The sequence below is a fragment of the Petromyzon marinus genome, chromosome 23 (assembly GCF_048934315.1).
Source record: "Petromyzon marinus isolate PM22_M1 ecotype Great Lakes invasive population chromosome 23, UKy_Petmar_22M1.pri1.0, whole genome shotgun sequence".
Taxonomy (NCBI): domain Eukaryota; kingdom Metazoa; phylum Chordata; class Hyperoartia; order Petromyzontiformes; family Petromyzontidae; genus Petromyzon; species Petromyzon marinus.
In genome coordinates, this window is record NC_133689.1 from 10893756 (window position 1) to 10919769 (window position 26014).

General features: G+C 45.4%; 1 protein-coding gene across 1 annotated transcript in view; it reads right to left on the reverse strand.

Moving 5' to 3' along the window:
* Positions 1-11750: 11750 nt before the first annotated feature.
* LAMA5 (laminin subunit alpha 5) overlaps positions 11751-26014 on the reverse strand; it is a 232150-nt gene continuing 217886 nt past the window's right edge. Inside the window, exons 77-80 of the mRNA XM_032959653.2 lie at positions 25311-25444; positions 21814-21907; positions 19755-19874; positions 11751-18839 (exon numbers count right to left, since the gene is read on the reverse strand). Coding sequence (XP_032815544.2) covers positions 18694-18839; positions 19755-19874; positions 21814-21907; positions 25311-25444 — 494 coding nt within the window. The 3' untranslated portion in view covers positions 11751-18693. The remainder of the gene's footprint in view (positions 18840-19754; positions 19875-21813; positions 21908-25310; positions 25445-26014) is intronic.

Consider the following 26014-nt stretch of genomic DNA (forward strand, 5'->3'; position numbering starts at 1 on the left):
CACCAAATAAATTAATCATAATAAAGTGTGTGACCAATGCACAGCTGTCAAGCCCTTATCAGTGCCTAACTTATTACAGACCAATTCAGATCTCATTGATCACCCCGTGCCCTTATAAATCTCAACGTTCATCCTACAAAGTCCCATCGCAAGGGAGAAACACAAACACAGACAAAAACATGTTTTTTGCCCGCATTGAAACGTCTGTACAACATATGAACCTGGAAACTCAATTTCCCTGTACAAGAATACGGGTAAAGCTTAAGGGTTGACTGGTATGCCATGGCCTTGCCACCATTCCATATAACATGCCACACCTACAGGGACTCCACGACTTACGGACATTCGACTTACAAACCTTCAGAGATACGAACAAACCTGGTTCGTATGTCCAGTTGCCTGTTCGGACCGAGAGTCGTAAGTTCAACCAACCCCACGCAATAGATGGGGATGGTGGCATCTAGACCTTCAGAACATGAAGAACCAGTGGCATCTACACCTGCAGAACATGAAGAACCAGTGGCATCTACATCTGCAGAACATAAAGAGCCAGTGACATCTACATCTGCAGAACATGAAGAACCAGTGACATCTACATCTGCAGAACATGAATAGCCAGTGACATCTACATCTGCATAACATGAAGAACCAGTGGCATCTACATCTGCAGAACATGAAGAGCCAGTGACATCTACATCTGCAGAACATGAAGAACCAGTGGCATCTACACCTGCAAAACATGAAGAGCAAGTGACATCTACATCTGCAGAACATGAAGAGCCAGTGACATCTACATCTGCAGAACATGAAGAACCAGTGGCATCTACACCTGCAGAACATGAAGAGCCAGTGACATCTACATCTGCAGAACATGAAGAACCAGTGGCATCCACACCTGCAGAACATGAAGAACCAGTGGCATCTACACCTGCAGAACATGAAGAGCCAGTGACATCTACATCTGCAGAACATGAAGAACCAGTGGCATCCACACCTGCAAAACATGAATAACCAGTGGCATCTACATCTGCAGAACATGAAGAGCCAGTGGCATCTATATCTGCATAACATGAAGAACCAGTGGCATCTACATCTGCAGAACATGAAGAGCCAGTGGCATCTACATCGGCAGAACGTAAAAAACCAGTGGCATCTACATCTCCAGAATGTAAAGAACCAGTGGCATCTACATCTGCAGAATGTAAAGAACCAGTGGCATCTACATCTGCAGAATGTAAAGAACCAGTGGCATCTACATCTACAGAACGTGAATAATCAATGGCATCTACATCTACAAGATATTATAACACTTTTGAAGCCATCCCCCGTGTTTAGTGTACATGAAGGACAACATGTTTGGAATCGACGGGAGTAAAGTTGGACTTATGAACAGACCTCTGAAACTTTACTCGTTCGTAAGTAGCGGAGTCCCTTACTACCATTGTCAGAAAGCCACGTCAATATACGGACACTTCCTTTGTAAACCACTGTGACTTTTACGATTTGAATATGCATGTCTGGTAGTAAACACCTCGACATACGAAGTGGATATGCTCCTCGAGCCTCGTATATATTGAAACGTCGTGTATATTGAATAACGTATACCATCACTCAAGGGGGGATGCGTCCCCAGCCTTCGTAACTTGCCATTTCAAACTATAAACACGACATAACTTACCATTCATATTGTAAACAAAAATAATTGATATTGAATTTGTTTTTATTTTATACTGTACAGTACTATATAAAAAATAACGTAAATAAAATCAATATTCATAATATTCATAAATAAATATGTTACTCATTCATTTTTGTACCGTAGATTGATTAAAATATGATATATACTGTATTCATTTCAGTGTATGTATTAATTGTTTCACTTTTTTTAGCTTCCTGTGTAAAATAATGGTTACAAAAATCCAAAGTTCATTATACTGAAACTTTGTTTAGCGAATATACGCATATCGAGGTTATTACTATTTCAAACTATAATACTGTAAAGTGGATGTTTAAGACCCTGTAACATTCAATTGTGAGGAGGACGTATTCTGACGGTATCATATCCAGAACCCCACATTTGAAACAATTACATTATTTACAGTTCTGTAGTCAAGTATAAATATACTGCTCCACTGTTTTCCAAGTCTCCCTTGTTGAAGAGGTATTGATTCTCAATGGACTCTCACCACAAACACAGAATGTTAAATGTACATTATGGTTAATCTATTCATCCTACTGAATCGTTTTTGTTTCAATATTGTTTTATTTGCTATTAATATATATAACTACGCAACGATTAATTGTATTGCCTGTTAATCCAGTTGTAGCAAAGGCCTGTTAAAGTAAATTGTCCATTAGTGGTAGAAACACAAACCCTCAAGTGTATAACCACAAGTGCAATACTAAGAACGAATTACTGATGCTGAAGTCAAGACAATCGATAAATAATTACAATATAGGGAGAGGCATACGCAACAATCTGCCCTCTTGAGCCACACACAGCTCAGTATAAACTACACAAGTGGTAAGACCAACTCTAGAGGATTTAGTGCAATGGTGCAATAAGTTTACTGGGATACAATCTCTGTTTCAATCCCACAGCTTAAATCAAATGCATCTTTCTGGTGATGCATGTCAATATAGATTGTACTCTATAAAATCTTAACACAGACGGTATGTACATATTCTGTTGTCGACACTTATCTGCGTCCAACTTAACACAATGACACAGGAAGTGCAAGGGAGACCCAGGTAAGCGAGTGACAACAACATTGTACAGTGCGAGTGTAAACATGGAGAGATTAAAGAGAGCGAAATCGAAGTTCAGTTGCCCATCAGCGATCGATACACAGTCAAAGCAAGTGCATGGCAAAGCACGGGTAAACAGTCCACATTGCGTGGAGAGAGATGCTAACGCGTAAACAAAAACAAATTGACACTTGTGTTGACAATATCGCTCTCGGGATGGCGGGCGCTCAAATATTTTTTTGGCTAAGGCAGTTTCCCATACTTCTTTGGGTTTTTTTTTTCGGTAAAGTCACGTAGGTAAAATAAAATGAATGAAAACAACTAAATTAAGGGCCTCCCCATACCGTGTGGGTATGAATCCTTGCAGTCACGAACGAAAGCTTCAAATCTAGAAGGCAGTTTCTCGTTCAACTTGCAGCAATGTGCAGCTTAAATCAAGGTGACCTCTGAGAGCTTCCCCTGGGCCATGGATCATCCATTGCCGTGTTGGATTTCCACGCAGAGTCCCTGTGTATTATTTCAAGGGCCTCCAACGCCTCGCCCTCTTCTTACCTATCTGACCTCTCATTACTCAGAATTTCTGCAGGAGGTACTTGCTTACTACCGATGCAGCAGTTGTGAATTAATACGCTGCCTACATCCCTTTCAGATGCACGCGAATGGGCATTATTTTTGCTGAGCTATGGCATTACCTTTGATAAACATGATATAGAATAGTCCATTTATCTGGCCTGGTGGTTCAACAATAGAGTGATCGTCTCCGAAGATTACAAGTTAAAACCGTGACTTCTTTTGCCTCGCGATTCTGCTGGGTGGAATTTTAGGTTTCAGCACTCGACAGTTCAGTCAAGTGCTGATTGTGCCATCCGATATGGACTACACGGTCCTTTTGGCAATCCATCGCTGGGTAAGGGCCTCCTTATACCATGTGTGGGTTTGTGGAGGTTTGGCTTACTACCTTTTCACTATACCCGAGTGTGGGATGGTGAAGGTTGGAAGCACAGACGTGCGGGGCATATCATTACAATGGCTTTTATATTCTTGGTTCTTTCGGTAAAGTCACGTAGAAGTGAAATAATAAAATAATTAAAAATAAACAATAAAATTCTCACTCATTCTTGTGAGAATGTTATTGTTTTATTTTTATTATTTTATTCTCACTCTCATTCTTGTGAGAATTTGCTTTGTTTTATTATTTCCCTTCTACGTGACTTTACCGAAAGAACCAAGAATATGAATCCCTGCAGTCGCGAATGCTTTAAATCGAAATTTACAATGGCTTATTCTCTACCGTCCTATGCTGTCAACCACGTAGCCGCACAAGCCATGTAAAAACCTGTTTGGTAATGGTAGTCACCTATCCAGGCACCGTCCTGGGTCAAACCTCCTTAGGTTTCCAGATCTGTCAGGTGCAATTCAGGTGAGTCAGGCCTTCCAGTCCATAATATAAGCACGACTTTAGGGGCAATAATAGTGGTGTCCTATGAAGAGATTGGTTCCCCTCGTGGGAATGCAGATTCTCCAATACTGGCTTTGGGTCAATAGAAATATACTCCTATTTATTTGGACAGGAGGGAGGCTCTTTAGCTGTGCATTATATTGAAAGCCCTATCAAGATAAGCTTCAGACAGTCTTACACAAGGGATAACATGGATTCGTCCGGAAGGAAAAAGAGCCTGTTTTATTTGAGGATTGCTCACCAGAGTCTGCCTGTTCACGTTCACTCATCTCAATTTGTAATGCCGTCATTGTAAATAAATACTGCAAGCATCTTGTGCTCGGAAACATTAAACCAGGACCATAACTCGGATGTGTGTGAGGACTGGAGTTTAAAAAAAACCTGGCATCGGCTGACACCTGCCTGGGGATTATGCTTCATTCAACAAAATATAACCGTGACCACATCCAGATCAATAATGTATTTGTACTCAAATTTGCGGCCGCTATTTATAGTAGTGGACAGTTCGTGATAGGTGAATCACTGCTAAGATAATTGTAGGTTGGGGGTAGAGCAAATGCACACTTATTTTTGTACCGTCTTGTGAATCAATTACCCACTTTTTATTTTTCAAAATACCGCAAAGCGTATTTAACCGAACACTTTTATTTGAGAAATAAAGGCATATATATCAATGGAGAAAACATTACACATGCTGACGACGTTACCACTCTGACTCACGTCTGATGAGACTGGACTGCGGGGAAATGTTTAGAAGATTTGAATGCAGGCAGCTGCAAAGTTGCCCTCAGGATAATTACAACAAAGTTGTCGACACAACTGTAGACATGTTGTCAGAGGGACCACAGCTGTCGACACAGCAGGTGTGTGTGTGTGTTACCTGGGTGGGCTATTAAAAGCAGAACGGGAATAGCCATGATGAAATAGAGACGGGTGATGGGTGCGAGTTGGAAGTTATGGATTTAAAGATCGGTCATGAGTTAATTTACGTAGAACTTCTTTCGCACCGTACGTGGCCAACCGTTCTGATCGAAGGTGCGGAAATTAAACTTAATTAAGACAGGTAATATTGTTGGTTCTTTCGGTAAAGTCACGTAGAAGGGAAACAATAAAATAATAAAAATATAAAACAATAAAATTCTCACGACGTTTCGACTGCAACACAAGCAATCATCATCAGGTGTGAAAACCACAGCAAGAAAATTTGAAAAAAGTGGCGGTTTTTTTACGTTAGCACCACGGAGAGCGATTTGGCAGTCATTCAGATGGACGAGTCCATCTATTAAATTTTGATTTAAAGCTTTCGTGACTGCAGTGATTCATATTCTTGGTTCTTTCGGTAAAGTCACGTTGAAGGGAAACAATAAAATAATAAAATATATTTTATTGTTTTCTATATTTTATTATTTTATTGATTCCCTTCAACGTGACTTTACCGAAAGAACCAAGAATATGAGTCCATCTATGTTCTGAAAAGAGGAGGGGGGAGACGAAAATAATGGATGCGGTCTGAAAGCCACCGTAAGCGTGAACAATCAATAAAGACCCAAAATGGCTTATTGTTTCCCTTCTACGTGACTTTACCGAAAGAACTAAGAAAATGAATGCCTGCAGTCACGAAAGCTTTAAATCAAAATTTAAGACTTGTTGGCTTTGGCAGGTCACGTCGCTAGAAGGGGGTGATGATCAAGAAGAGTCACGGAGTGGCAGCCAAGGAATGGAATGCGTCTGAGTCTACTACCGCCGTACAGATGGAGCGATGAAATAAGTCTGTGTGGAGGTGCTGGGTGGATTGTTGCATTGCAGGATCGTGAGGGGCGGCGAGGGCTTGGGAAGGCCTTCATCCAGCAGTGGATTGAGCGTGGCTGATGATACATTTAACCAATTTAACCGATATAACCTCTTACCACGGTATCTCTCTCTCAGCTTAAAAGACGCTACGAATCTTAACAACGTTCATTGAAGCTCTGTCGTCCCGACAGGTCTGTTCCTTTCACCTGAAGAAGGCCACTTGTGTTGTGGCCAAAACGTCGTGAGAATTTTATTGTTATTTTATTAATTCATTACTTTATTCTCATTCTACGTGACTTTACCGAAAGGACCAAAGAAGATCTCTGTCCCACTTCAGTAGAAAAAAATATCGCTGTGGTTTTCCCACCTGATGATGATTGCTTGTGTTGCGATCGAAACGTCACGTGATTGAATTTATTTTATTTTATACCCACGTGACTTTAACGAAAGAAACAAAGAGTATGGATCCCTGCAGTCACGAAAACTTCAAATCTAGATTAAAACTTCAAATCTAGATTTAACCAATTAACTGGCAAAACGCAGTTAACAAATGTATACCTTTACAACATACTAGCTAACTTGCCATCGGCGATACAGGATTGTTTATGCGAGTCACTCACCCGGGGGATAACACTGTGTAACAAAAACAATTTGTTCCTGGGTAGTAAGTGTTATTTCCTAATTGCTTATGCCTCAAAAGTACAGAAAATGGCTATTATTCCCCACAAACTCTGCTTTTGTGACCAGGACAGTGATATTTTGAAATTTACCCATTTTCAATGAGAAAACGTGGTGTGCATTTGTGTCATTCCTTCACATAAAGCCCTGGTCGCAAAAGCAAAGTTAGTGGGGAATAATAATAATAATCATTCTCTATACTTTTTATGCATAAGCAATCAAAAAATTGCGTTACGCAGTGTCATTGTTCGTGGCAAGATAAACGCCCACACAGGGAACGATCTGCAGTCATTACCAAAGGCGCGGTGGCATTGCTCCAGAGTGCAGCAACGCCTGTGCGACGGTACGCACGATCACGTACGACGGTTACAAACGAGAAGAGATGCAGCAGTTCACGAGGCAGTGATGGGGGAGTGGGGTGGTGCTTAATGCATCACAAGACGCTTCCATCGCAAGTCACGAGACACATTGCAGGAAAAGTACAACCACCCCATTGTGGTTGCAAGAATGTTCTCTCTCCCACTGCTCAAAAGGGACCGTACACACACACACAAACAAAAATCACGTGGAAACAAATCGTAGATTTGGCAACAAAAACAATTAAATCCGTCGCTTGTATGTGGCTGGATGGCCTTGTAGTCGGCATATGGTTACCATACTTGCAAGGCCGTAATTATAATAGATATTGGGGCACACATCTCCCCCAATATTCAAATATGCTCAAAATGTCGTCCTCCACCCTAATATATTGCTATAAAAAATGTAATTGCTATGCTATGTAAATAAAAACTACAATTTGCTAAACCTTGGCCACAATATCTGGACTTGTCTTCATATAAATCAATGCATAGATTTATGTTTATATGATTGTGGTTATGGTTGTACTTTATTAATCCCTAATCTCTGCCATGACATACAATGAAACAAGAAATGGTAAAAAAGTAAAAAAGAGCAATGTAATACAATACACTATTAGACATTATTGTAAAAAATAAATAAATAGTCCATCCCATGTGTTAATGCATTTTTTTATATTTTAGGCAGGAAATTAGTTTTAAAATGTAGATATTTTTTGGGGTTGGGACCCCGAGACACCCTGGAAGATTTGGTCCTCTCCCAAAGTTGTTGACTCCATGGCTACGGCCTTGCCATACTGAGCCAGCTTGTACAAAGTGGACGTTCAATTCCTACGGCTGCCCACTCATGTCTGTGGCAAGTTACGTATTTAAATAATAGGTTGTGACCATTCCATCGGAATGGCCACATCCTACAAGACAACGTTGACGATAAATGCATTCTCAATTTATTGCAGATAAAATCAACAAAGTAAAAATAACAGATCATGGCCAAATAGACGTGGATATTACGTTTGACATCTTTTTTTTATATCGAACCTGTTAAAAGTGTTTTCTGTGTGTGTAGCAGTAGAGGCCTCCGTAGCTTGGAGGATCGCACAGGGTGGTCCAGTGGTCTTTATTGGGAGCCACCATACCAAAGAGGTTGAGAATTACCGGTCTATGGAGTAGCTAATTAATGCTGCTAATTAACGCTCACTCGCGGAATAGCACGACAGAATTCGGTGGGGTGTTTTTAACCTACCTTGACAGCCTTTGGTGGGAGCGTAACATCTAAAACAGGGGTGGGGAACGTCCGGCCCACGGGCCGTATAAGGCCCGCGAAATCATTTGGTGTGGCCCTGCCAAGGCAACCGCAGGCGGGACTCGAAATTCAATAAATCTAGGAGCAAACCTGGAAAAGCAGTTGCGAGTAGCAACATCATCAATACCAGCTAACATCATCACAAGCCTCACCAAAGAGGAGTTACAGCCATCGCATTAGGGGCGAGTTAATTAAATGTTTGACCAAATATAACAGGCTAATTTTTAATTTGATCATTTGTATGGCCCGCGAATGATGTTATATAAATATCCAAATGTCTCTTGGCAGAAAAAATGTTCCCCACCCCTGATATTCTAAAAGGTCCCCAGTTCGTTACTTTGACGTGGGATTCGGGCTTAGGGAGCCAACGAGTTTAGGATAGGTATAGTCATTGTGTGTGTGTGTTCATACGATCCACTAAACCGGCCACTTCAACAAACCCCTGCGGGTTCGCGAATACCCCTTGGGAAACAACACCCGCAAGGCTTTTCAACAGCGGCCGAACGTGTGACTGTCACGCCACACACCACGTGACGTTTGGTGCCGAAAAAAATGGAAAGACACTGAATCACGCATATATTTTTTTTTTAAAGAGAGGATGCAAAAAATGCGTTGTTGTTGTTGGCTTTAACTCTCTTCGCATCATTGGAAACCTCATTTGCCAGTAACAAAATATGATAATTGTTTTTTTACCCTTTTATCTGGCAACAAAACTGACACCTTTTTTTGTTTACAAGGAGTCATGTTTACATTGACCACAATACCTGCGGTCGAAACGCAAACAAAAAATAACAACTCTGATAATGTATGCACTTCGCATGTCTTGCCTATCTGTCCGTCAATCTCGTTTTACCTGTCCAATATCTCTGTAGCCACTTTTTTCTTCATTTTTGTGGGGGAAATGTTGAAGCTTTATTTTATTAAATGTTAAACGATCGGCCCAACCGCTGTACGTTATGAATGCCCACTATACACAACGCACTATTTGGAGTTCACGCAATGATTTCCACCGAGTTTTGTGTGCACAAACAGCACGATCACCTTTCCAAATGCACTCAGAACCTGCACTCGTCCACCTGTTTATTTCGATGCCCCATTCCGCCTTCAATAGCTGTGCCAGGTACAAACACACACACACTCCGCTCTCTCTTCCAGTCGTGGTCCTCGTACGGAGACGTCTCCAGATTGCTTTGTGAACTTGCTCCCGTGTGACCTTTCCGCTGCTCGTATTTATCACGTGCACAGCGTTGCCGGCCTTCACTACGGCATTGAGTTATTCTCACAATCCCTTCCGTTCATTCCCATGCGACGTTATAAATGAACTGTGTCAGAAACATCTGCGGCGGTTCGTAATGTTCGCTCCGTAATTGTGGTGTGCCTTCGTTTCTTCAACAACACGACGTTCGGCCAACGTCTGCCTAATATCGCGGTGAATAACCTGGGCGAAAGAGTGTCAGCTTGTTCATTTAATGTATATGTTGGCGCTATCTTCATGTGATCCTTCTGCGGCTGTTCCATTTCCATGAATTGATTTTATTATTTCTGAATGTTTTTTTTGCGTAAAATTTGGTGAGAGCTTGGATGGTTGCATCCATTTTAACCGAGTCAAATGCTTTTTCATAGTCTGCAAAATCTAGCCACAATGGTAATTTAAATTCACTAGTTTATTTCAGAATCCATATTAATCGTATACATCTGGTAGATTATATCATATAAACATTTCCTTATCCCGCTTGCGTCTGTGGTTCAATTGGTTTATTTTCTTCCCAATGATCTTTGCGAGTCATTGACATGCACCTCCGATTAGCAGGGTTGGCTACGTACGGTGCGAAATAAGATTTAGAACATACATGCGGTAAGAAAACAATGGGTCTATTTCTTCAAGTAATTTTTTTATAACCCTTTTTGAATACTTCAAGCATCATTGCCTGATTGTGATATTCCATTTTTTCTCTAAACATTTCGTGAATGATTCTGCTCAGATTGTGTCATAAGTAGGACCCAGCTCTGGTGATATCCACAATTCTATTATTTGGTCCAAGAACTCTTCCCCTTTAAATACCGAGGAGGGAACAGTTGACTTCAGGTGCAGCAATCCGGAACGTCCTCTCATCTGCAACCTTGTCCGATTCCTGGGCTGTATGCACGGAGATCTCTCTGAAATTATTTTACTAATTCGTAGTACTGTCTTACTCGCTAACGGTGACCATTTGTGTATTGCCAATCATCAACCTTTATTTTTGACGCTTGCATGCATCCATTGCTTGCTTTGGCATTTTCAATCATATTCTGTGGATCTTTCGGTAAAGTGGCATAGATAGGTTAAAAAAATACAAAAAAATACAAAAAAACGACGACGTTTCGATCGCAACACAAAGCGGTCGTCATCCATCTACGTGACTTTACCGAAAGACCCAAGGAATATCACTTCCTGCAGTCACGAAAGCTTTAAGTCAAGATTTTCAATCATGTCCGTGCTGTGTTCTTCGATTTAGTTTGATCATTCTCTCGTTATTATCCTTTTACAGGGTTGTGTGCTTTCAATCTTCAGGCTCACATCTTCGTCCATTTCAATGTCTCCTTTTCCTCAGTATGTCATTTGTAGCTTTCAGACAACTTACTACGTTTGTTTTATAACCTTGCCCCCGAACTTTGAATGTACTATCCATGAGTATGTTCGTTTTTTTCCCCCACTATTTAAAGTGGTGACATTCATTACATCACTTTGATCTTCTAGGCATATCAATCTAATGATCGGTGCTAGCCTAAAATCAGCTTTCCTGCTGGCCTAGATTTTCCATGCTGTCGTGAAATTTAGTTTTGCCCTCTCTTAGGCCGTGCTGAAATGGAACTTGCATCGCTCCAGTCTTGTGTCACTTCCTGCGTTCAATTTGGAGCAGTCACTCTTCCTGCACTCCGCCCTACAACCAACCAAGTAGCACGTGACACAAATACAGGCGTGTCTCGCTTAACGAGCGTTCTTTCCGCGAGAATTCGCCACAACGAGCCATTTGAATTGAGAACACTTTTTGTTCGCAAAACGAGCAAATGTTCGCTTAACGAGAGCGGAGACCGATCGATCGAATAGAACCGATATATTGGCAGGGGGGGGGTGCACCACGGCCGGAACGTATATATATATCTCTCGTTCAGCGAGACGACACGCCTGTACAAGGTAAACGTGGCAGCCCACTCGATAGTGGATTGGAGGAAGGGAGCTTTGTGGGGTTGAGTACAAGAGGTCGTTCCGGGCCAGGCGTTCCAGAAGTTGCCACTTTCAATTTCTTCGTGACTGCACACATTTAAGCACAATTGTTGATTTAACCTCCCCCCCCCCGCCACACACACACACACAATATGCAACAAAATATGTAAACATCATTCAACCGTACGAAACAGAAACATGTAGAGAGGCTCGTTTCCAATGGTATATTTTGACATGATCGTCCCGTAGTAAAATAATGCAGTAGTTTGTAGCACCATAAAAAAACTTTTAGCATTTCACGTGAAAGTATTTTCACAAACACTTTAATGCGTCGGTAAACTTGCGATTAACACGATTAACATAATTAGCGCGTATGAAGCAGATGCAGTGACAGCAAGCCAAAACGTCTGATATCCCACCACCGTGTATATAGGACTAAATCGCCACCGATATAGACAGACTGTTAGACGCATCTTTAAGTTCACAAGGGGTAGTCGTCTTACCGCAGGGAATGTCATTAAATTCATCAAGAGCACTTTTCCTTAACACATTTGCCAACATCCAGGGTAAACTGTCTGTAAAAGGTATCATCAGTTGTCAAACAATTAGAATTATCCAGGCGAGTGACCTGGATTATGAACAAAGTATAAACTGCATACAGATGATCCCTATTAAAAGTGGTAAGAGTGATGTAGTTTCCACGTTGTGTCCTGCTGATGAAACCTGAATAAGACGTGACTTCTGTTTTAGGCTGTGGCGTTATCAGGCACACCTGCTGTTCTTGCCAGGTGTTGCAGATTTTCCCAAAGTGTTTCACAACGTATACTCTGGTTCATTCGGTAAAGTCACGTAGGTAAAGAAAACAAAAATAAAATCATTAATAAAAAAATATTTACCCTATACGTGACTTTACCGAAAGAACCAGAGTATGGATCCTTGCAGTCACGAAAACTTCAAATCTAGAATTTCACAACGTAGTTATATATTTTGACCTCTTTTTATACAGTTTCAACCTGCACATTTTTTCTTTAATTTTGTTTAACTGACCGAGATAAGTGGCTGCGGAATGATCTTGAGAACGTAAATTGGGTCACAAACGAGAAGGGGAAATTCGGTCTACCGAGCTCATTCAGTTGCCAGTCACAGATCGATTCTAGGCTTTGATCGAGGCCTTTCTTCCAAAAGTCCTAGTGATCAGCTTCCACACACACGTGTGGAGTGGGCAGCCGGTTCCAGACTCCCACCAATCTTTGCGTAAAAACACAATCGCCTCCTGGTCTCGGTTGTGAAACTTTCCTCTGCTCAGCCTCCACCCGTGGCCTCTGGTTCTATTCTCTCTGAAATCTTGTTGTAATGGCCTACTCTATATATAAAAAAGGTTGCTCAGTAGCTGTATGTAGATTTCATGTCGTGGTTCATCGCATGTTGAACTTTATGTGATGCACATAAAGCACGCAATTCATTGGCACTCCTTGCTGGCTGGAGGTGTAGCTTTAATTTGCAAAAAACTAAATGTGGAATTACAGAATAGAGGTCACGCAATCATTTTGAGCCAATCAATATCTGCGGTGTGGAAATCATTTTTCTGTAGCCAGGTTACCGTAGTCTGATTTTTTTTAAATATATGTAATAAAGGGAACATTTGGCAACACTTAAAACACAGCATAAAATGCACGTCTAAATCCTTTGTATTTGGTTTTAATAGCAATGCTAAAGTTTCCAATTTTGTTTGCTTTCATTACAAATAATTGCGTTTTAGGGTGTAATTGTGAACTACGCATCTACTGCTGCAGAGCTGCAGTAGATGCATAGTACTTTACTGCTCAGTTTAACGAGGCATGAGTGGACTGTAAATTCGATGCAGACTTTTAAGACATTTTGCTCGGGGTTAAAAGGTGACCCATAGGAACAGGTCAATAAGAGAAACCAATTTTTGTTCCCATGCAGCCAATCATTATCAGCAGCAGCAGGATCCCGTAAAGCAGTTTCCACGACGTAATGACAGCTTCTCACATTGCTGCTTCCCAAATATGCGTTGATATTTGCATAATAACAGAAGGGAGTACGGTTGTGTAATAATGATTGGAATAGGCCAGCTATGATATAACACAGATTATATAAATGGCAGGAACATTTTGAAGTAGTGTGCAGGACAGCATTTTTCCAAATACCGAGAATGGGCAGTACAACTTTGTTGCGTTTTTTGTTGTTGATGCTCCTGTTGAATATTCTACGAAGCTGTCTCTGCAGTTGCCTTTATGAAACATATGCATCCGTTTTCGAAGGCATATTCTAGGCAATTAAGAGTCAATATTTTAGCCAGTACTCTGAGGCTCTATAGGCCTGGGAGCCTGCCACCTTTCCTGCCAACCCGCCATGCCTAGCACAAACAAAACCCTTGCTCAAAGGGCCCAGTTAAATGTGTGACCCAATTCGAGCCTGACAAGTCAGAATGTGAAATGCTTAATATATTTTGTGGGATAAGAATTAAAAAATTTAATATAACGTACACATACTCTTTGTTTTTTTACTTTACCGAAAGAACCAAAGAGTATGGATTCCTGCAGTCATGAAAGCTTCAAATCATAACGTATACAGTGCACAGTACAGGATGTATATTTCCCACCTGCTAAAGAGGCATCGGTTAGGTAAAATTAAATGGACATCATTTTTTTGCACTGCGGTGGAATTTCCATGGACAATATTATTAAAACTGTGCAAAGTGAATAATTTGTGGATTTGAACGATGCCGATAACATTGCAAACCCAAATGCAACTACTCCATATTCCCCAATTGTCAGCGTTAATCAGAGGATTATGAAAATCAACGTTTTAACAGACAACATTATTGCATAAATGTTGCATTGGTTAACATCACATTAAGATTAACTCATGGGTTACAGGGTGGGGTGTATTAGGCCAAATGCTTGCATGCATGTTTTGGTAGATTATATTTTCTGATTGCTGCACATTGGCCAAGCGTACGCGCAGAGCTGTAAACGGTTTTTGAGTCCAATTCGAACAGCGACCTAGTTGCGGAATAAATGTTCTCGGCTTAAAAAAAAAATTCCGTACAGTGCTTTGTCCAAATCGTGTTGACTAAAAATCACTGCAAATCGTGCCTTTGTTTTGAGGTGTAATTAAGTTCCAGTGAAAATGTATTAAACTAAAATGACCAAGAGCGTTTTATCTTCTCTCGGTCAGTTAATAATAGATTAGGCCCAATGAATAGTTAATCACCCCAAGCGCAATTGTGAACAGATAACAAAGTGCAACACTAAAGGGAAGGTGATAACTTCAATCTACGCGGGAATAAATCATACCGCTCGATCGGCTTTGATTTAGATGACTTTAGGGACGTTGACTCGGCAAAACTGCACCGCATCTTCTGGCCGAACTAAATCCACAACACGGAACTGTACAAGTTGACCCAGTTCTCCCGTTATCACACGATACATCATGGGACGGCGACTCAGATGGCCAGGCCATGCACTCAAGAATTGACCAGGACCGTTCTCCAAAGATTGCCCCTAAGATGGCCATCACCGGGCTAAAGACAACCCGGGAGACCCGAGGCCGCCTGGCGGTAAGACCTGCGAAGGACGAGCTGGCAGTAGCGATCGACCTCTCTTAGGGGCGAGGCTCAACATGTTGTCAAGGACAGGAAGAAGTGGAGGGAACTCATTGCATGGTTGGAGCCAACGTTGCACGTTCACTGGGAATCTCTTCAAAGAAAGGAACCCTGAAGAAACGGGACATTGACAGCCAGGACGAACACTTGGCTAGCTCAAAACGACAAGGACGTAAGTCTTGAGATAATGGCAATGCAAGACCAGACCCACTCTCACAAGGGGGGGGGGGGGGGGGGAGGTGTAACGTGGACATGGGCGGGACGTTTACGCGGAAACCGGACAAATACGGTGACTGAACACACAAGTATGATGGTAACCATACAGGATGCGGAATAATGAAACCAGAGCACAGCACTGAAATACCTCCGTGAATATTTAAATGGGCTGATGTTATTAAGGTGGGGGATCTCCACTTGCAATGTCACCACTGTCCAGACAGGCAGCACTCTCGCAGAGCACCCAACTCGCAATCGGATGGTCAAATTCGAGTCTGGAGAACGTTCACTCGACCCCAATCACCCCGCTAGGGTTACTCCAATGGGGACAGTACCACTTTGTGGTAAGTCAACAGCGACTTCCCTGTGGGTAGACTCGTCCCTGCCATTGGAACGTGGGATTGTAACCGCTTGCCTGGAATCACCAATCAAAATGATCGCCGCCCAAAGCTTGAGCAGCGAGACACGCATTGACTAAGGACACCAGTGACAAATGCAACATCGGATTTTGATGGGAGAGTACACTGCAGTAACTGGGGCGCCGTGGTAGCGAGATGTTAACTACTTCACCTGGTACGCAGGAGGTCGTTGGTTCGATCCTGACACCTGTAATAGTTGGGGTTCGCATGTTCTCCCCTACCCGTGATGGCGTGGATTTTTCTCCGGGTCCTCTGGTTTTGCCCTCCACATTTAGAAACATGCGTTTTAGAGAGTTTGGCTGCAATACATTACCAGATGATGAGCCACTTTGCTGAGCTATCATTTGTGGCCAGGTCGCTTCTGAAAAAGGGCTACATAGCTCAGTGGGCCTTGCTTGGTAAAATAAAAAAAGATTGTTTAGTAACTGAACAATACCAAGACGTGCCTCTCAAATTCTATTTCCATTCTCAAGCGACCATTTGGCAGTCATTTCCTCTAGCAGTTCAGAGCCAGAGGTGGGAATTCCACATTCCTAAGGCACGGACAAGTACAAAAACAACAATGTATATTTACGCTCGAAGTGGTTTTACAAGAATTAGCCGAAGCTCTTAGTTTCATTGTTGCCCTTTTTATTGTGGCCAATTTACTCCACGACATAATTGGCGACTCCGTCCCACCGCGCACGTAAACGCCGCGACCCACCCGGCGCGGATCATTCAGTTGTCGTGTGGTCCTAGCGCAACAGCGAGGACGAATGCGCAGAAGAAAGGAAACTTTGAAACTTTGATTATTAGCGCGTCGTGCAGAGCTCGTCGAGAGGAATAGATCGCCGTGTCGTTCGCCTTCAACAGACATAAATGACGTCACAACGCAGTTTATGCGAGAGCCGGGGGCTTATGGGACCCCGGGGTCCCGCCATAAGGTTCATTTGCTGAATGTATATATATAAACCCGCAATGCAGGCTTTTTAACTCAGAGATGTCCTGCACGGTGTATTCTCACTCTCCCCACACAATCCTCTTGAGTTTGCGGCTTAGTGGCGCCAATTTAATCTGGGATATACCACTTACGCCATTACACGGCTGGGGAGGGGGGGGGTGTTTACCAAGCAGAACCTCTCCCCTCTTTCCTACAACACCACAGCATCCAACTTCGCCCAATGTCAGTCTAAGCTTTGGATCCATCCATAGCCCTGGGGAGCCAGGGACGTTACGTGAGAAAAACTTTAGCTTTGAAAACCACAGAACATAATGTCCACACTATGCATGGATATTGTGGGGCGAGCGGTAGCGTAGTTGGTTGCCGCATTGCCCTATTAACTTGGCGTCCCAGGTTCGATTCTCGTTCACCACCAACATCAATGACAGATATCTCAACCTCCGCTAAGTTGACTCATCCTTAAACGGTGCACTTCGGTGACCAGGGTATTATCTCCCTCGCCTCGAATGCAAGAGGTCGTTTGGTTTTATCCCGACCTTGACGAAGCCTGTTGTACGTTTGTAGTTTGCATGATCTCTTTCCCCACTGGATTTTTTCTCTGGGACCCCTGGTTGTTGCCTTCCACATTCACAAACACGCGCTTATATTATTTTGGCTGCTGCCATAAACTCCCGGGTGTGATGATATCAGCCACTGCGATCAGATATCACATGTGGCCAAGGTCGCCTCTGAATAAGAGCTAAGAGCTCAGTGGGCTTTGGCTGATAAAGTAAAAGTTTCTTTACGAGTACCTGGTGCAGTGTGTCATTTACAAAAGGTGGACGGGCGTGTTCCTGTCCACATCTCCCCCTGGTGTGCCGTGTTGACCTCCACAGCCTCGGACGGACTGCTGGGGCAAAGTGCTGTTAGAGAGCTTCCAAGAAGGCCCGGCATGGCTCAAAAGGGAGTGAGAAGGTGACCAACACCACGCCCCAGACCGCCTTTGTCTCCCCCAGCACTGGCGTTTACACACCAACCAAGGTACTATTTTAAGGCTGAGTCAACCTCGGGGAGAGAAACCCCAGGACCGTTTCAAATATTCACCACTGTTAACTGACCATGAGCGGGAATCGAACTCGGCTCGCCGGACTCATAGCGCGGTGCTCTAAACCGGTTCGTGACCACTTCCCCCCGAGGGGTGAGCCAACTCGCCATGCGACCCGGGGCCACGAAAATGACTACCAAATTGTCTGAACCGTGAAGCGAGTGTCTTATGGAAATACCGGCCCCAGTACAGGCATGTTACGTTTTAACCACTGGCTCTCAGCCACTCAGAGATGAGCTCTTCCCTCCCCATGCTCGACTAGGCAGGTAGAAACTTTGATTTGGACTGCTTCTTAAAGCGGCATAATTAAGGGGGGGGGGGGCTTAAAAGTGGTTGGGAGCAGAGAGTTGTGCTGAAAAATCCATTGCTGTATTTCAGTAATACGCTCCCACGACACCTACGCTCCCTGTCTTCCAACCCGCACTGACTAGCACGGTGCAAAGCGGTGCAACGTCGCGTATCCGACCCGCTGGGCAACCGAGGTTATGGGCAGATCTATGAAACGGTCGGAGGTGTGAACATCGATAGAAAAAGACGGTCACACCATCACGCACAATTACTGCGCTGGGTCTGGGTGGTTAACTAGACAGGGCGGATATACGACAGTTGGATACGCGACGTACTGTACGATAAAATAACCCCCGCAACCCGCACAGAACGGGGAGGCCCTCATCCAGCAGTGGATTGAGAAAAGGCTGTGCGTGGAAAAGCTAAATGAACAAATAAAAAAAAATCACTTCAGGTGTTTATTATTTTTTTTTGAAATGGCCAAAAGCCACAGAGACGTGAGGCTTGCAAACAACGGGCAGTCTGTAGACGCCGGGCTGTGTAGACGCAGGGCGGTCTGGAGGGTGGCGGTGGCGTTAGACTTCCGGGCAGCCGTGCACACGCACCGCCCCCTGCACGGAGGCCGCCTTGGCGAAGTTGCGGGCCTTGCCGTTGAGCGCGAGGCCCCGCAGGCAGGCCGAGAGCCGGGGGATGTTGTCCGGCCAGGGGCCCGGCAGGCCGGCTTGAGAGAGAACGCAGACGTGCGGACACGCGGACGCATACGGACACGCACGGACACGCACGGACGGGAGCGCGATGGTCAGATAGGGGAGGGCGGGAACTGGGAACGGCGAAATGGCACACGCCGATGCCGGCACACAGCTTAGAATATAGAGCACGACGATCGTGGCATGGTAAACATGGCAAATCGCACAAGGTCTGTGACGGATTAAGCTAGTGCGGGGCCTGTATCAAATGTTGTAAAGGGGCCCTAATAATAAAAAAAACACATAAATATAAAAACACAACATTTTTAACTTGCATAGCAAAGTAATTGTATTTTTTCATTTGCTATACAGCCAGATAATACGACAAATCGCTAATCTTAAACACCCAGTCGTTCGTAAAAGTCGAAGGCGGTATAGTACTATAGTAATAGATAGAGCGAGTGCAGAATCACCGAACCGGAATTGATAGCTTGAAAGCGTTCAGCGCGGGGCCCTTGAAAGTGCGTGGGCCCGTAGCATTTGTTGCTACTTTTGTTACTAGGATAATCCGGCACTGCACAAGGTACAGAACACGTGGCACAGAAACACACGGCGCGGAACACGTGGACACGAGTTACGCGATGCAGAGAACACAACACGTGTCACAGAATACACAGAACACACGGCACGAAGCGCACAGCACAACCAGCACTCACCGGGATACCGCACTCAGCACACGCAGAGCCTGCTGATGATACCCAAGTCATGCATTGACTTTTGCCCATTGTTGATGATGCTTTGAAGAAAAATGTCCACCGAGTTTTAGCGAAGTTCCAGCTACAATTGACAACGCGCTTCACGTGTGACGCGAGGCGGTGGCGGTGGTGGTGGTGGTGACGGTGGTGGCGGTGGCGGTGACTGTGGTGGTGGTGCGGTGGCGAGAAACTCACGGGGCAGCCCTCCGATGTGCAGCTCCTGCTGCGCTTGCGTGAGCAGCCCGAGTGCCGGGCCCTTGACGCTACTCACGTCCCCATCCACGTCCAAGTGAAGCACGCTCCTGGTCTTGATCACTACAAACAAAAAAAAACAAAGGATTCCCCCATATAGCCTTAACAGACTGTAGGGGCAAGTGCTGTTGGCGAGCACCTATGAAGGCCGGCTTGGCACACGAGGCGGTCGGTGGCCAGCACTACGCCCGGCCGCCTTTGTCTGCCTCGTTGCGATGTTTACACATCGCACCAGGTACTAATTAGAGGCTGAGTCGACCTAGGGGAGGCCCGGGACCGGTCCAGATAATCGTCACCGGTGGTGGCCGTGAGCGGGAATCGAACTCGGGTCGCTGGGTTCGTAGCGCAGCGTAGCGCTAAGCGCTACACCACCGCTACACTACCGCTACACCACCGCTACACTACTGCTACACCACCGCTACACCACCGATACACTACTGCTACACCACCGATACACTACTGCTACACTACTGCTACACCACCGCTACACTACCGCTACACCACCGCTACACTACCGCCACACCACCGCCACACTACTGCTACACCACCGCTACACCACCGCTACATCACCGCTCTACTACCGCTACACCGCCGCTACACCGCCGCTACATCGCCGCTACACCGCCGCTACACTACCGCTACACCACCGCTACACCACCGCCCCCCAAAGACTCCTCTTTTACTCTTGCACCATGTAGAAGGGACGAGCGCTGTTAGCGAACTTGCAGTAAGGCCACCGTGGCACACTGGGCTGTCTGTCGCATTACATCCAACCACCTTTGTTTTCCCAGTGCAACAGGTACTCATTTTAGGCTGAGTCTATCTACGGCTGGCCCAAGGCAGGTTACAGATATCGTGGCACCACAGAACTATTTCTTCTTAATCCACATCCCTTAGCCCACACTAGATGGCGCTCCCTTACTATGCAATGCGTGTTTTCAGTCGTCTGATATACTTTAGCTTACATAGATGGGCAATGTCAAATGGACGGGAGAAAATAGTAAGGTGACATCATGAGCAGTTCTTGTGCAGTCATTGGTGACCAGATTGAGACCATCAACTCCGATTAGCACGGTTAGCTACGTACGGTGTGAAAGGAGTTAAACATACATACGTACAACTCGCCACACTTGAGGACCTGGTTTAATCACAAGCGGCCGAAACTTAAGACTCCAACTCGGGCACTGAGCGGCAGTGGTTCATCACTCTGACGCAGACATTATTAACCGGCGGAACTCCCCAACCAATCTCCCACAGCAATGGACTCTTGATTAAAAATGTTTTTTAAATCTAAATGATCAGAATCAGAATCTTTATTTGCGGAGGAATCCGATGAGCTATAAAGCTCTTTTTCAAAGATATCCAGTAGGGGCGGGTCGGAAAGTTAATTAACCTTAAACACGGCTGCTATTTTTACAATTCTAATCTCCTTTGAGTGATCATTTCGAAGCTGCAATGCGTGTTCATCGTGGTGTCGTCAACACGGTCCTACAAAGTCATGGGGGGGGGGGGGGGGCGCTGTTCTCAAATGCCGACATTCCACATTCCTATGGAAGTGAAAACTCTCTCCAGAGTTCAACCGCTGCTAATAATGCACACCACAATTAAGAATGTACAGCCCCTCTGTCGATCCACTCCCACACCGTGTGAGTCATGGGGGTTGTTTGACCATACTTCACCACGCTGGTCAAGTGTGGGTTGATAAATGAAGGGGGCTGTGGCAGGTGGCCTGGAATCGGTTCAGAGGTCACTCGCCACGGATATTTGGCCGTGGCATGGAACCAAACTCAGGTCGCCAGGTTCATAGTGCGGTGCGCTGACCACTGTGTAACTGCTTCACGAACAATACAATGTATGGGATTTTGGAAAGGATGGCATGACACTACTGCTCTAAGCAGCCTGGGCCAGCTTCCATTCCAATGAAATCGACTGCCTTGAAGGTGCACGCTGGAGCCGGGCACCAGAGGGGAAGCTGTCGCAGTGGATGGCGACTGCGCCTCACCTGCGATGCGATGCCACTGGCCGTCGCACAGCGAGCGCGTGGGGGAGACCGTGGCGGAGAACTCCTCCACGCCATCGTTAGCCAGCACGGTCACCTGCAAGCGACACGCAAGCACAAAAGACAAAGATCCCCCCGTGTAGCCTGTAACAGCCTGTTGGGGCAAGTGCTGTTAGCGAGCACCTATGAAGGCCGGCACGGCACACGAGGGGGTGGGTGGCCAGCACCACGCCCGACCGCCTTTGTTTCCACAGTGGTCGATGTCTATACACCGCACCAGATATTCATTTGAGGCTGAGTCGACCTAGGGGAGGAGGCCCAGGACCGGTTCAGGTGATCGTCACTGGTTTTGGCCGAGAGCAGGAATCGAACTTGGGTCGCTGGATTCGTAACCGCAGTGCGCTAATTGCTACAACCACCGCTCCCCACGGCATCAAACTAGAGCCGGCCACGGCACGGACTGTGATGGTGTGGCCGGCCGGAACCCACGTACTGCTGCTTCATCTCTCCAGTGGTGGCATTCACATATCGCTATGTCTACATTAAGAATCCAAGGTCAGGCTGGTGGTAATGCCTCACACTGAGAGTATACTCCATGGCCGAGAATCAAACCCACGTTGTTGGGATTGTCGTGCAAGGTACCACCATCGCACATGCGCATGTTTTGTGGCAAACCTACATGTATATACAGTGAGGGAAAAAAAGTATTTGATACCCTGCTGATTTTGTACGTTTGCCCACTGACAAAGAAATGATCAGTCTATAATTTTAATGGTAGGTTTATTTGAACAGTGAGAGACAGAATAACAACAACAAAATCGAGAAAAACGCATGTCAAAATTTTTATAATTGATTTGCATTTTAATGAGGGAAGTAAATATTTGACCCCTCTGCAAAACGTGACTTAGTACTTGGTGGCAAAACCCTTATTGGCAATCACAGAGGTCAGACGTTTCTTGTAGTTGGCCACCAGGTTTGCACACATCTCAGGAGGGATTTTGTCCCACTCCTCTTTGCAGATCTTCTCCAAGTCATTAAGGTTTCGAGGCTGACGTTTGGCAACTTGAACCTTCAGCTCCCTCCACAGATTTTCTATGGGATTAAGGTCTGGAGACTGGCTAGGCCACTCCAGGACCTTAATGTGCTTCTTTTTGAGCCTCTCCTTTGTTGCCTTGGCCATGTGTTTTGGGTCATTGTCATGCTGGAATACCCATCCACGACCCATTTTCAATACCCTGGCTGAGGGAAGGAGGTTCTCACCCAAGATTTGACGGTACATGGCCCCGTCCATCGTCCCTATGATGCGGTGAAGTTGTCCTGTCCCGTTAGCAGAAAAAACACCCCCAAAGCACAATGTTTCCACCTCCATGTTTGACGGTGGGGATGGTGTTCTTGGGGTCATAGGCAGCATTCCTCCTCCTCTGAACACGGCGAGTTGAGTTGATGCCAAAGAGCTCCATTTTGGTCTCATCTAACTACAACACTTTCACCCCGTTGTCCTCTGAATCATTCAGATGTTCATTGGCAAACTTCAGACGGGCATGTATATGTGCTTTCTTGAGCAGGGGGACCTTGCGGGCGCTGCAGGATTTCAGTCCTTCATGGCATAGTGTTTACCAATTGTTTTCTTGGTGACTATGGTCCCAGCTGCCTTGATATCATGTAGTTCTGGGCTGATTCCTCACCGTTCTCATGATCATTGAAACTCCACGAGGTGACATCTTGCATGGAGCCGCAGGCCGGGGGAGATTGACAGTTCTTTTGTGTTTCTTCCATTTGCAAATAATCGCACCAACTGTTGTCACCTTCTCACCAAGCTGCTTGGCAATGGTCTTGTAGCCCATTCCAGCCTTGTGTAGGTCTACAATCTTGTCCCTGACATCCTTGGAGAGCTCTTTGGTCTTGGCCATGGTGGAGAGTTTGGAATCTGATTGATTGCTTCTGTGGACAGGTGTCTTTTATACATGTATAAAAGACACCTGGGAACCAGAAATCTTTCTGATTGAGAGGGGGTCAAAAACTTATTTCCCTCATTAAAATGCAAATCAATTTATAACATTTTTGACATGCGTTTTTCTGGATTTTTGATGTTGTTATTCTGTCTCTCACTGTTCAAATAAACCTACCATTAAAATTTTAGACTGATCATTTCTTTGTCAGTGGGCAAACGTACAAAATCAGTAGGGGATCAAATACTTTTTTCCCTCACTGTATGTATAATGAACTTCTTTTAAGCCATACGTAGCCAACCGTGCTAATCGGAGGTGCGATCTCACGTCGGTATACATTCTTCAACAACTCATCTGTTACTCCAAGCAAATTAGACAGCACAGTCGAGTCATACGCGAGGTGTTTTGTCACACGCCTACGATCTAGGAGGAGGAGGGGGTTGGGGGGGAGAAGGGTTGGTGGCTCCAACAAAATTGTGAAACTCCCCAACTCACTGGGCCGCAAGGGGAGCCAGGAGGTGGCAGTGGAGCGAGTCAATTGGAGCCCTTCATACGCATGGGTTTTGTCCAGATGCTCCAGTTTCTTCCAACATGAAGCAAAACTCATAATGGGTACTGGCCAAACATCCCAATGCAGGAGCCTCCCCTGAGGTTTTTGTGGATAATCAAAAGGCGTACGTCACTGGTATACAACAGAGGTGGAGTGGTGGTGCAGTGGTTAGCGCGCCGCGCCTTTAACCGGGCGACCACGGCTAACACCGGTGGTGAGTGATACCTAAAAGAGTCCTGGGCTTCACCGCTTCAACAACCTACAATGACTAGGATGGTGAAGTATGGTCAAACAACCCCCACGACTAAAAAACTAAACTAGAAACTTTTTTATTTTACCAGGTAAGGCCCACTGAGCTATAAAGCTATTTTCAGAAACGATCTGGCCCCAAATGATAGCTCAACGAAGCAGCTTATCACGTGGAAATATATAGCAGCTAAAATACTCTAAATGCACGTTGAATAACAATGTGGAGGGGAAAAATCCACGTGACCACGGGGAGAGAGAGAACATCCAAACAACAAATATACAGCAGGCATCAGGGTTCGGGATGGAACCCACGACCTCCTGTATACCAGGCGAGGTAGTTAACATCTCCTAGCCACCGTGATGATGATGAGAGAGAGACACGCAAACTCCAAATATACAGCAGCAGGCGTCAGGGTCGGGATTGAACCCACGTCCTCCTGTATACCAGGCGAGGTAGTTAACATCTCCTGGCCACAGTGATGATGATGAGAGAGAGACACGCAAACTCCAAATATACAGCAGCAGGCGTCAGGGTCGGGATGGAACCCACGACCTCCTGTATACCAGGCGAGGAAGTTAACATCTCGCCACCGTGGCACCCCCGGCATGGGAAGGCCTTCTTCCAACAGCAGATTGGCACAGGGCTACAACACACAGGCTGGGACGGTGGGGCAAGTATCAATCGCCGGAATGTGACAGCGGCCGTTTCCGTGCCGCGTCTCTGCTGGAGTCCGTGCACCACGGGAGATCACCTGGCCACCGTGAAGGTAGAGGGCGAGGTATCGCGCGGCGCCCGGGCGACCCAGGTGCAGCAGCTGCCCCGAGGGGTGGTGCGGCCGGACCTCCAGCGCCAGGTCCAGCTTCGACGCGACCTCCACGGCCTCGTCTGCAGCGCCACAGGGGTCGGGGGAGTGTGTGTGTGTGATGTTGAACTTCTTTCGCGATCGTATGTAGCCAATCGTGCAGGGGAAGGACAACAAGCTAAACACAAAAAAGTAGTTCTAAAGAAATTAGTTCGTCAATCTAGATGATTTAAAACTGCATAGCTCCAGTTGCTTCCTAATATGGGAAGGAAGAGCGTTCCAGACGGCCGCAGAAGCGCATCTGAACGCGCGCGATGCGGTGACCGTCTTCGTTCGATGGGTGGCCAAAAAAGTGCAGTGATACCAACAACTGTTGGGGCGAGCACTGTTATTGAGCGTCTATAAACGTTGTCACAGCACACAAGGAGGCGGTGTGGCCAGAGCCACACATTCCCAGCGCTGATGTTTTACACACCGCACCGGACGCTCGTTTAAGGCCGAGCCAACCTAGGGGAGGCCCCGAACCAGTTCTGTAATCCCATATCGCTCTCCTCTAACGTTAGACGTGGCCAGGAATTCAACTTACAATGCCGGGTTCGTAGCGCGGTGGCCACGGCCGTGAATTCATCTCGGGGACGCCAGGTTCACGGCGG